This window comes from Sciurus carolinensis, chromosome 5 (assembly GCF_902686445.1).
Source record: "Sciurus carolinensis chromosome 5, mSciCar1.2, whole genome shotgun sequence".
NCBI classification, from domain to species: Eukaryota; Metazoa; Chordata; class Mammalia; order Rodentia; family Sciuridae; genus Sciurus; species Sciurus carolinensis.
Window position 1 is genome coordinate 113,292,247 of NC_062217.1, and position 13,290 is coordinate 113,305,536.

The 13,290-nt window shown below is 40.5% G+C and overlaps 1 protein-coding gene across 7 annotated transcripts in view; it reads right to left on the bottom strand.

Moving 5' to 3' along the window:
• Rhobtb1 (Rho related BTB domain containing 1) overlaps positions 1 to 13,290 on the bottom strand; it is a 129,725-nt gene that overhangs the window by 38,228 nt on the left and 78,207 nt on the right. For all 7 annotated transcript variants that reach the window (XM_047552919.1, XM_047552915.1, XM_047552917.1 and 4 more), the window contains one exon: positions 114 to 315. In XM_047552919.1, the coding sequence (XP_047408875.1) occupies positions 114 to 305 (192 nt within the window). In that variant the 5' untranslated portion in view covers positions 306 to 315. The remainder of the gene's footprint in view (positions 1 to 113; positions 316 to 13,290) is intronic.

Below are 13,290 nucleotides of genomic sequence, written 5' to 3' on the forward strand. Positions count from 1 at the left end.
AAAGATCAGTTTTGTTTTGAATGTGCAATTGACCCACCCTCCTCCTCCACTTTTAAGCAGACTGGCAAGTAGCAACGATGGTCTAAGGATTCTAAAGACACCATGCACCTTACCTCCTGGCAGACACGGTACTGGTCAATGGCCCACACGGTGGGCACGTGGGTGGCCAGCAGCTGATACTGTGTGAGCGTGGTGTTACACGCTCTGGCACAGATCAGGCGCGTCTTCCCCACAGCATTGTCGCCCACCACCACACACTTGATGGTTTCCACGTTGGGTCTTTCGTAGTCCATGTCAGTGTCCATTTATGAAACTCTACAAGAAGAGAGCAACACTACATTAAAGACTCCAACGCCTTCCAGAGCAATGCCAGATGAGAGAGTTCAGAACTGCTTTGCCTGTGTCCAGCCATGTCCTTGCAGGTACACAAGCACAGGCAAGATGTTTGGAAGTTCATACTAAGCCTGACTGAAGCTCAAGTTTTCTTTTTATATCTCACACAAGAACAAAAACACCAGACTGTTATTTTGACCCCAAACAGTTTATTCTGGTTAACATGTTATTTTCTCCTTGGTTTTCTCTAAACATAACCTGCCTACTGCAGATCTGTCCAGGCACTGTCAGGACAGCTGGCACACATTTATAGCTCACTAGCTGCTCATGGTGACTGGCCAGTGAGACTGGTCACCTGCAGGCTAGCCTTTGAGGCTGGGGCATAAGCTGTCTTGGTGACACTGGTGTTTGCTCTACAACAATCTTCTAGTGATCTGATATTGTTGAGAAGCAGGTTTCTTTAAGCTCAACATTATTATAATGACTTAGAAGAAAATTAAAAGTACAGGGTGAAAAAAACTGCCTGACTTTAAAGAAGAGTCTGAATTCTGAGGTATCAACCAAATTAACTTATATTTATATATTTACTTATATTAATCAAATGAATAAAAATGATATTCTCAAGAAGGCCCACCAAAAAGCAACAACAGCAGCAACAACAAAATTATCCTCCCCTCTGTATTTTCATTAGGAAATTTAGAGCACATGGTAAAAGATGATTTTACCAGGAAGAGGAGTCACTTTGGAATCTTCCAGAAACTACCATGGGAGGTCTAAAGAGAGTTTCTGGGTGAGGGGTCAAGAGGAAGAGGAAAAGCTGCTGCAGCTTGGCTTCCTCAGGGAAAGGGCCTTCCGTAAACCCAGAACAACCTCCCTACTGGTAGAAGCTGGGTGGGAGATAAACCTCAAAAGATTTTAAGATTTTAATGAGCTGTAATTGTCCTTCTGAGGAAGTCTATTATTAAACTGAGAAAACTGATTAGGTGGTCATTTTTAAAGAGCTGGTGATTATTTTACCAGCCATGGTAAAGAAACTCTTCAGAGGAGAGCCTAATACATAACTGAGACTCCGTAAGGCTTTAACTGATTGATTTGAGAAAATGATTAATTTGGATGATTTGGGCATAGCTGGAGAGATGTAAGGAAGATATTGAGAAGAAAACTTTTTCACAGTAGGGCTGTATGAAGATGAAATAGTTTCAGGAAGTGAAGATACGAACTTGCTGACAGTAACACCATCACAGGAGGTGTTAAGCCCGAGGCTGGAGAACTTGGCAGGAGTGGATTCAGGAGTGGTTAGGCTAGGATTTGCTCTGTGGTTCCTATACAGTGAAGAGGCTTTTATAATAAACACCTGTGCCTTACCTAGCCATGTGTATTGTGAACATCTTGGGTGAGGAGAATCTTTAAAAAAAAAAAAAATCCCCAATTCTGATGGATTAGCCAGATATAATGACTCCTAAAATTGATCTCTTTAACAATTTGCCTTAAAACAAAGAGGTTTTTATCATTCCTTGCCTAATGGTATAAAGAGTCCAAAGCATGAATTTGGCATCAGATCAATGTTTGTCAGCCACTCCCCGGGGGAAACAATGTCTGGGGACATTTTTGGTTATCACAATCAGAAGGGTGAGGTTAAAAGCTACAGGCTTCTAGAAGGTACAGGCCAAAGATGCTGCTGCTCAACATACTTTGTGGCACAGGACAGACTCTACAACCAAGAACTTCCCAAACCCAAGTGTCCCAGTGCTGAGGTTGAGCACCCCTGCCTCAGATGGATGTGAGTTTGAGTCCTTGTGGTATCTGACAAAATAAAAAAATCGTAATTGTGCTGTTGAAGATAAATGCCTTTAGAAGACAACAAATTTGAGCCAGGTGGGAAGCCAGAATGGGATGCAAACTCATAAGCTTCATAATGACAAAGATCAGTGAAAAGGGTAAATTTTAGAAGCGCTAACTTGAGAACAAAATCAAAGAACAAAAACACAATATGCAGCATAGCTGACCTCAGGCAAGGCAGACACAAAAAGTTTTGGGTGGGGAGGGAGAGGCAGGGAGGAGGTCATAATAAACCAAGAGATAAAAGAGGTGGAAAAATAGGTTAAAATATTCTTATGGGGCATTTTTAGATTGCAGAATTAAAATGCTAACACTTGTTAATGCTTTTTGACAAGTTTCTGCTGATTCTACCGTGGGGTAGTCAGAATCAGTAAAACAGGTTTCATCTGGAGCCTCACAATTTTGGAGCAAAGATACATTATTTTCAATGTGCCCTAAGTGCCACTACAATTTAGTCTTTTGAGCATGAATCTGACTTTTTTTTTTTTTAGATGGATAAACATCAAATATGGCCAATCCCTAAAATTTGGAGGAATGTCTGGATTTAATAAAATTGACATAGGACAATGAAAATATAGAATTGGTTTTCTCGTGAACTTGCAAACAAGCTCTGACAGCAGCCCCTAAAGAGATAACCCCCAAGTGATATGAATTACCAAAGTACTGGTGTGTAGCTTTTATGGAAGGCTACTTTGAGAGGGACACAGGTCCTTCAAGTTTATATTAAGGTTCTACTTCCACAAACTTGCATTACTTCACTTATTGTTAGACAGATTTCATTAGTCCTATTAAAAAATTTCTGTGTCAAAGGTGAGAATAACATCCAAGGGTCTTCTCACTCCTAGCAATGTGCTCAGGACCAAAATGAGTGCCAAAGGTACTGAACTCTCTGCAGGGAGATGATGTGGAGGGGAGAATGAAAGGCCAACAGAAGTGAATATTCTTAGATATGGAATGCAGATATGGAATTTCTAAGAAGCATTGCTGAATTTCCAAATACTGAAAATATTTTACTTGGGGTAGAAATCTAAAAAGCATTTTATGGGCGTGAAGTCACAGCCAAGGATGCAAACTCATTCTACACTTTGTATTGTTATAAATCTTCATTTATTTGTTTCATGTAAATAAATAAACATTAAATTATGTTAGTAATTATAAAAATATGCGACTTTATCCTTCTCCACTTGTTATGGGCTCTAATTTATTCATATCTAGCACTCTTATGGTTGAATGAGCTCTTAGGACCATCTGGATAATGACTATCTGCTTTCTGAGTTTTATTTACCTAGAATGAGAGCAATAAATATTGTGCATTTAACACAGTTAATAAATTTCACCACCATAAATCCTACTGATCTGTGTGGATAACCTTTTACCTTTAGACACCTACCTGAGGAGACAAGAGAGGTAGAAAATAAAAAGTTCAAAAGAACCAACACTGGTAGCCTATCACTATGGCAGCTTTGTTATCTTACACGAAACCAACCTGAACTTCACTTTGTACGTAACAAACGCTCAGAACATGGGTGCTAAGAGTTAAAATGTACCCTGAGGAAACAATCTGCACACTCTCTGAAAGTCAGGAGTGGTCAGTTTATGTGAAAATTGGCACATGCACAAGTCAAAGGAGACTGGCGAGTGAAAGGCCTGGTAAGGTGGTTCTGGGAGGCCGCCACCCACCAGGTAGATTAGACAGGTGTGGCCATGACCTTCCTGTCAACAGAATCACATCATCAGTTTGATTACCCCATATCTTCTCTGCTCTTGTTACTGATGTCTGCTGGACTATGGGCCGCTCCTCCCCATCCACCACTAACCACATTCTTACTGTCAACTCAGGATGATGCACCCCACACACTAGCCTTGGAATTTCTCCCCTTCTTCAGTACCAAGGATCTTTACCATTCTCTACCTCAACCATTCATTCTTCAGACCATGTGTTGGATACTGTTGTCATTCCGAGACATTTTGCCTGTGGAATAATAAATGACAGAATCTCATTCTCTGAGCAAAACTCCTATCTTCATCACTTAATGAGGTCACTGCAGTGACCCCCTCAGGAGGCAGAATCTATTTCCCTACTCTTAAATTTGCACTGACCTGTTGACTGCTTGGTCCAGAAGAATGTGGTGGAGGTGATGCTGTGTGAGTTCCAGAGTGCAGGTCCCAGAGGCCCTGCAGGCCCACCTTTATACTGCTGGAACACTGCCCTGAGGTCACCAGGCAAGGAAGTTGGCCTAGCCTCACAGAGGATGGGAACGCCCACGGAAACGACCACAGCAGCTCTGCTGATGGCTGTCACCAAGTATCAGCTGATGCAAGGTCATTCTGGATTTTCTATCCTTGCTGATCCTCCAGCTGAATGTAGCTAGTTAATGAGCCCAGAAGTAACCAGCAGGGGAATTGCCCAGATTCCCATGAATCACACCATCTTGAGAAATAAATCACTGTTATTCTAAGATTCCAAGTTTTGGGAGTGGCTTGTTATGCAGCAATAGTTAACAGAGATACAGCCATTATACTTTAGGAAAATCTCCAGAACCTTGACTTCTCCATTTTAAAAAACACAATGGGATGACAGGCCCTTCCTAGGTGGATGGTCTTTTCCACCCAGGGTTGATAGGTCACTGTCAACGTCTTGCACGGCACATGTAACAGGCAGAATCACAGACTGGTGCCCAAGTTCTAACCCCTGGCCCCTGTACGTGTGTCCTTTTCCATGGCATGGAGGAATCAGAAAGGGTTTCAGAGGGAATTATGACTACTCATCAGTCGATTTTAACATAAGGAGAGTATTCTGGATTTATCTATTTTGGACCAATGTATTTATAAGGTTCCTTTAAATGTGGACGAAGCAGGCAGGAGATTAGTTAGAATTACAAAGATGCTTTACTGCCGACTTTGAAGAGGGAGGAACAGGCCACAAACCAAGGAATGCAGGTGACCTGCAGAAGCTAGAGCTGGCAAGGAAAAAGAGCCTCCAGAAGGAACACAGCCTGCCAAGGATTTGATCTAAGCCCAGTGAGACCCATTTTAGATCTATTGACTCCAGAACTGTAAGTTAATAAATTTGTGTTGTTTTATGTCACTGTGTTTTTGAAAATTTATGGTAGCAATAGGAAATTAATATAGAATGCTAGAGCCACATAGCATGGGTTCTTTGAATGCCAACGTTCGTTACCTTAATACTTTCGTGCACAGCTTTCCTCTTACTAACCCTCCTCTATTGCATGTTTGCCAGCAAATTCTATTCATTCCTTAAAACCTCACTCAGATATCACTGCTAAAAAGCTTTCCTAACTACCCTTCTTCCTAATGGACTAAACATTTTATCTTCCAATGGACTTTTCTTTTGCAAGAAAGAGCTTGCAAATTCTTTTTTTTTTTTTTCTTCCCTTCTTTTCTTTTTCTTTTTGTGGTTATACCTTTCAAGTGCCATCTCATGCATTTAATGCCATAAAATTTCTGGGGAATGGGTCTGGGCTAAAGTGCTTGGAACATGTGTGCATAGAACATCCCTTTTCTACAGTGCCTTCTCTAGACTATCCCTTTAGGATCCAAGGTCACCCACTTTAACTGTGACTCTCTCCCCTAGGGCCACTGGTGGGCAAAACAGTAACCCAGACAAACGTTTCCTTAGCTGCTCTGTCTCCTTCAAGTCATTTCCCTTCCTGTGGCGGTACTCTATTCCCACTTCAGTCCTTGAGCTGATGACCTTCATGGTGTGTGGTCCTTCTCTTACGACACAGGCTCCCAGGAAGTGCTGGGCACATCTACACTCTCCCTCTCACTACAGCTGCACGGCCTTTACAGTACTGGCCTCATAATCCAATATGCAGGGGCACTATGGCTGATGAAGCTCAAGACGTGCCTGTTTGCTCCCAACAGACACACTGAAGTGTAAGGCCCCTAACTGAACTCAGGTGAGGATGCAAGTCTCCTCAAATATCAGAAACTCAGAAATAAATGAGGGTGGGCAAGGGAAGATTAATTATTTGTCTAAGACACCTCACTGGGGGGGTCTCCTAATTGCTCTATATCACACATCACTGGAGTATGCCACTTTTTACTATCACTTCTGCTGTGTCTCATATTATCTGCTATTTCCATCAAAGGATAGTGAGAACTCAGCTTAGAGCAGAAATCTAAGGGCCATGAAGGTGCCTTTGTACACTCAGCTCCACTGAGCTCTTCACAGTCTGAATGATGCTGTTGCAACAAAATTTTTTTGTTGTTGTTCCTTCAAAAAGCATATAATCTGAGCTTTTAGAAATAACTTAGCTTGTCATTAAAAAACAAACCTATGGGACAAATTGTAGAGTATGTGAAGAGTTAACCCTGAAAGAAAAACTGAGAATATTTTATATTATTGACAGAAACAAAAGGGAAAGGTTGAGTTGCATAATAACTGCAGCCAACAGCCAAGTTTCGACTGTGCAGATTTCATTATCCTGAGCTCTTAATCACCAGTCATAGGCAAGCGGGAGCTGTTTTATACATAAAATAAACATCTCAGCTGGAATGGAGAATGGGTCCAGAGCTGGGAAAGAGACAGCAAGGGCTTGGCCAGACTTCCCCAAATCAAAACTTCATGGAAATAGGTCTCCAGGATAGAATTGCCTTCCATCCCTTAAGTCAACAGAATCCATCATTTCAATCAGCAATATTTTTTCAACTGCATGTTTTGATTCAAAAAAGGAAAAGAGATTAAGTAACAGAAAGGACATGGCATAGAAATTCAATGATATAAATAATACAGAGCTGCTTTTTGATAACACAGAAGCACTTTTTTATACATTCACTCATGACCCTCTCCAGAGTCCTGTGATAATGGGACCCATACAAGGTCATGCACTATGCTTTTTTTAAGATGCAAGGTCAGTGGGGAAGGTGAGCCAGAAATAGAAATAACTTGTTTCTATCTCTACTGCCCTTAACAAACACTGTCCTAATTGAAAAAAAATAAAGAACAGACCCAGAACTGAAGAGATACATAAGGATTCCAGGGTGGATTTCGAAATCACCTTAAGTCAACTGTGTGCTACATTCTAGACACGCTGCTCTACTTTCACGTACACATATGCCATGTGACCTCTTTCCTTTGACAACTTTGCTTCTGCCATGACTCCTGCTCACATGCCTTTCTCTTGCCCTCATGCACTTGCTGAAATTGTGTTCCACCTTTGGGACTCAGGCAGACTTAATTAAAGAACATACATGCTGGACACCTACTGAGTGTCAGGACTACCAGTGTATAGTACAGACAGGCCAACTGAAGGTCTTGCCCTTGTGGACTTTAGAGTCAAATGGAGAGCAACAACTAAACATGCAGGCAAGGATGTAATCACAAATTTGATAAATTTCTTGAAGAAAAACAGGAGGGAGGGGATGACAGAAAAGCATGGGTGGGAGTCCTACAGGGTAGATATTAGAGGTGTCCATCAGGCAGCCCTATGTTCCATTCTCTAAAGACTGGGAAGGGCCCAGTCACCAGGAGGCTAGGAGACCTCTAGGAAGGGTTGCTGGTGAGAGGCAAAGTCAGAAAGGCAGGCATGGGTTAGATCACACATGACCTCTTAGGCCCCAGTCAAGAGTTTGGATTTTATTCCAAATGCAGAGAAGATGCTGAGGTATTTAAGCAGAGGAATGACAGGTTCTGAACTTGTTTTATAAAAGCACCACTGATACCACTGAGACTTCTGTGTAAAGAACAGGTTGTGGGAGAGAATGAGCAAGGGCAGAAGGACCAGTTAGGAAGATGCAAATTATCCAGAAAAGAGAGGATTGTGGCTTTGACCATGGAAAAGCAGCAGAGATGGATTGAAGTAGACAGATTCAAATTGCATTTTGAAAGAAGATGCACTTAAAATACTCTCCCTTTATATTGTCTTCTAGGATATAAATCAAATTCTGGTTTATAAGACAAATCATTGTGTTTGTATGTATTCTGCTTCTACCTGACCATGATGATATAATTTTGACAACAGAAACAAATTTGTATTTAAATCCTAAAATATTTTCACAGTGCCTTGTCCATACATAGCTTTCAATAAATGCTTGTTGAATGGATTACAAAGGACAGTCATTTCACCTTCCTAAAGACACTTTGTATCAGGGGCTGGCAGAGAACTCGCATGTGGGCTATCTCTGGTGACTGATCATTAAACCCATGGCCTTGAGAGCAGCAGCATGTGGTTAAGCCTGCAGTTGGTGAGAAGAACACCTTGAGGGACATCTGTGTGGCCCGTCATGAGTGCAGCGTTTGACAGATGGCATCACATCAACCATTTCTCCCCAGCAGGAAGAGTATCAGTAACCATGGGAACCAATGGAGACCAAGGACCAGGCCCATCACCAAATGGGAAGGTAGGGGCAAGGGAGACTCCAATAAATGCAAGCAGGAGGGGCTGAGCGCCTGATTTGGTTTAGAAACATCAAAGAATTGATTGTTTATTGTGCTCTACTGCCTAGAACCAATTTATGAACCTTAATAATATTTACATATAAGGGTAGCATAAAGTTCTCATTTACTTTTAGACTTTAATATCCTAATTCAATGGATTCCCAACCCTTTTATGGTGAGTCACTACTTGACTGGAGAAGAGAAAAGGGAGGTGCGTGAACAAACTCCATATGGAGAGTGATTTACAACTGATAGGAAAGTGAGTCTGGAAAGGTGTTCATTATATGCCTTAAAGGACCAGGCCATAAAATAGAATCAGCTGGACTTCAAGGCAAAATAAAGAAAGCCAGATGGCTTGGAACCCTCTCCACCAACATCTCACTGAAATTAGCCTTAGTCTATAGTTAGCAGACTCCACAAGAGCAACAGAAACCAAGGATAAGAAGTAACCATTCACAGAAATTGGAAAAAAATTGACTACTATAGAACTAAGTGAGGAAGTCACTGGGGCCCAGCAGATTGCCCCATTTTCATAGGGAAAAGAACCGGTCTGGGCAGTAAGCAACATGTTCTTCACCACAGGTGCCTGCAGATGCACATGTGAGCTGGACTTACTTGGGATGGGTGGAAAAGGGAAGTCGTGGGGTTAGTGGAAACCACTGAGAAAATGGTCTGTTGCCATTAGCATGGAGTAATCCCAACAATTCTTCCTTGCTGAGGATGAACAGGTACAGAGAACTGAGCATGGAAAAGACTATTTTTGTTCTGTTTTTGTTTCCCCCAGCCTGCTTAACCAGGCCCTTTCAGTTTTGACCCCGTCAGAAGTGACCCATTCTGTAGAGTTATAATGTCAGAAGGGGTGGGGCAAGAGGGTGCTACTCTTAAGAGTGAACAAACATTGGTATATCATCGGTGCTGGTGATGTTCCTCAGTACTGTCCTTACCTCACCCTCAGAGGTTCTCTCCACCCACACCACATTGATTAGCTTTACTTGTCTGCTCTGGAACTGGGTGGTTTCCTTGGACTTTATCAAAGAGTCCTACATTGGTCTCTGATAGAGCCTAGAATTAACCAAACATTTATAGTATACTTTAGTCCATGGCCAGTATGACTCCTGTTTTATACAGATGGAGCAAATAAAGACCATTCAATATTAAAAACACTGAAGCAGAGAGAACAAGCAATCACATAAAGACATGGGAAAAAGCTCTTCTACCCCAGGAGATATGCTATAAAAAGTACAGGAGAAAAAAATTTTAAAAAAATTTGGACCATATTAAATAAGATAATGCATCTATATAAACTAATAGTAGATAAGGTTATGTAGCTATGAGAAGGTAAGGCCATATATAAATGAAATACAAGGCTGCTGAAATACAGGCAACAGTAAATATCAGACTTGAGAATGTAGTAAAATTACTTACTGAGATACAGGTAAAACATGAGAAATTCTCTGTAAATACAGAAGTAAAGGTCATCTAAAAATTATGTGATGGAAAATAATAAATGGGCTAATTGCCAAAGGGCAGTCTCCCATATAGTATAAGTGTTCTTGAAAAACAAAGGGAGCAAAAAGCGATTTAATAGAACAAAATTGTTCCACTACAGGAAGGAGGAAGGACAAGGAGGAGGATAAGAAAGAGGGAAAATGGAAAGGAAGACTTCAAATCTGTAATTTTTCAGTAAAATATTTAAATATCAAAGGCAAAAAAAATTTAAGTATCCTGTCAGCACCCTAACAAAACATCTTCTAAGACCAAGATGAAGAAAATATCCTAGGGGGTTTAAAGATGGAGGAAAGAGAAGGTCACTTTCCTGGCTGCTATGTGGTATAAACCCAAGAAAGCAGATAGGCAGCTAATCAACAAAGTGGGTGAAAAAAAGGTGTGGGGGGGCTTTACTGGAATTTAATACTGGACATTCAAAGTAGATTGGAGACTCAGGAGGTTGGACATAATAAAATAAGGAAGAAATCCCCAGTGCCACTGCTGCTGCCATGGCCAGGGGCACCAGTCAGAGCAGTCCCTCCACAAGCAAAGTGGAGGGAAAAGGAAATTAAAGAAACCCACATTTTTAGGAGGCCTGAGATGTGTCTGGGTCTGGAAAGTTTAGAGATCAAAGACACTGCCCAACTAAACTGCACAATATCCTTGTGCAGGAAAGATGCCTCATCTCTCCAGGCTGCATGTGGAGGACAGAGGAAGAAACCATCTTGCAGCCCCAGCACAAGGGCCAGCAGCTGGGAAGCTGATTCCTAGCTAACCTGAGTTTGGCCCAAAAAACAGGCCTGGCAAATTCACATTGAAGAACATAAAGTGTACCTAAGTAACCAAGAGAAAGTCACATATGGAGAGGGGTTTATACAGGGGAATACTATTCATGGAAACACACCCAGGTCTCCCCTGCAATCTGGCTGCCTGCAGTACTGTCTGGGAGAGATGCACCTGACCAGGAATTCGAAAATGCTGGGGTGGGGGAGATCGAGTTTGTAGACTGAACCTGAGACCAGGAAATGTGGGTACCCAAGGTAACAGAGTGGACTAAGAATTGGCTCCTCCTCCACGAGTGGAACCCAGGGGAGATCCCTGGGGTGCAGTCTTCCAGTGTGGACCAGCAGTTGCTGGGCCCTGGAGGTGCTCAGATGTAAAATCTGCAGATCTTGACATTCATCAAAGAACCTGGAGCATACCTAAGCCTAAACCTGGCCTCCAGGAGTTCCACCTCCAGGATTACCTCTTTCACTTCAGCAACCTCACCCTGAGGGTGGAGCAAGGATCATATTTCAAAGGACCCCACCTAACATTGCTGAAAAGGGAAGATGAGAATCATCTGAACTCCAAAACAAAGACTTCTTTAACTTTCTATCGAGGTCATTTTTATTTCATTTTTCTTTTCCCTGTGACCTTAACATTTCACAGACATTTATACATATTCATATTTTTTCTAATTTCTACCATTTTAGAGGCTAGTTATTTCTCATGGATCAGTATTTTGAGGACTAGGATGTATGAGAGGTATATTTTGGTTTTGTTTTGTCTTCTTTTATTTTCATTTTTATTGTGATTTTTTTTGAATTTTTACTATATAAACATTTCTTCTCTCATGTATCTGTTTTCCTTGAATCTCTCTCTTTTTTTCTGCTAACAGCAAATCTCTATTGTTCTTTTACACTTCCTTTAATTTTTTTACTTCTATCTTTTCTTCTGTTCCCTCATAAGCATCACATTCCAAATGACATCTGTTCTCTCCCTGTCCATCATTCAAAATTATAAACCCTTTTGAAAATTTATTGTTTTTACTGTTAGCAATAACTGATCAGACATTTCTATTTATTCTGATAATTAACATTGTAAATGACATAGTAGGAAATATTTGGGTTAATGCTGTATATTGTTTACACTGGTTATTGTTATTATTTGTTTCCCCCTAAATGGTGAGGTACTAGAAACCTTCAGGAACATTTTAAGTCCACAGGATAGAAACTCTACCACCTGAGATCCATACTGCTATATGGGTAGACAAACAACATGAAAAAGTAAGGTAACAAATTGCTCCAAAGAAAGATATTTCAATATCAGAATCCCAAGACACCATAGTGGAAGAAATGTCAGAGAAGGAGTTTAGAATGTACATAAACTGATCTGTGAGGTAAAGGATGAGGTAAGGAGTGAAATAAGAGAGAAAATACAGGAAGTGAAAGATCACTTCAATAAAGAGATAGAGATTCTGAAGAAGAATCAATTGAGAATTCTCAAAATGAAGGTATCAATAAACCAAATTAAAAATTCAATGGAAAGCATCACAGAGTAGGTCACTTGAAAGACAGAGTTAAGGTAATGAAGACAAAATATATAATCTTGAAAATAAACTTGACCATGGAGAAAAGATGTTAAGAGGCCACAGACAGAACTTCCAAGAAATAGGGGATAACAGGAAAAGACCAAATTTAACATTCATCGGGATAGATGAAGACTCGGAGATACAAGGGAATGTACAATCGTTTCAATCAAAGACTATCAGAAAATTTCCCAAACCTAAAGAATGAAATGGAAAATCAAATACAGGAGGCTTACAGGACCCCAAATACATAAAGTTACACAGACTCACACCAAGACACCTTATTATGAAAATGCCTAACAGAGAATAAGAATAATACTTTAAAGGCTGCCAGATAAAAGGACAGGTCACATTTAGATGGAAATCAATCCAGATCACAGGTGATTTCTAAACTGACACCCTCAAAGCTAGGAGGTCTTGGAATAATATGTACCAAGTTCTGAAAGAAAATAGATGCCAGCCAAGAACACTGTACCAGTAAAATTAAGCTAAAAAACTGACAATGAAATAAAAACTTTGCATGATAAATAAAAGGTAAAAGAATTCAAAACTAGAAGGCCTATAATATAAAACAAGATTTCACAAAGAAGAAATGAAAAATAAAAGTGAAAACCAGCAAAGGGAGGAACTACACTAGAAGAATAGTCAATCAAAGAGAAACTAATTCAAATTAAAACTAGAAATAAATCAAAATAACAGGGAATAAAAAACATTTCTCAACAAAAACAATGAATGTAAATGGCCTAAATCATCAATCAAAATAAACACACACTGGCAGACTGGATTAAAAAACAAGACCCAACAATATGCTGTCTCCAAAAGACTCACCTCATAGGCAGACATCCACTGACTGAAAGTAAAGGGATGAGGAAAAGAC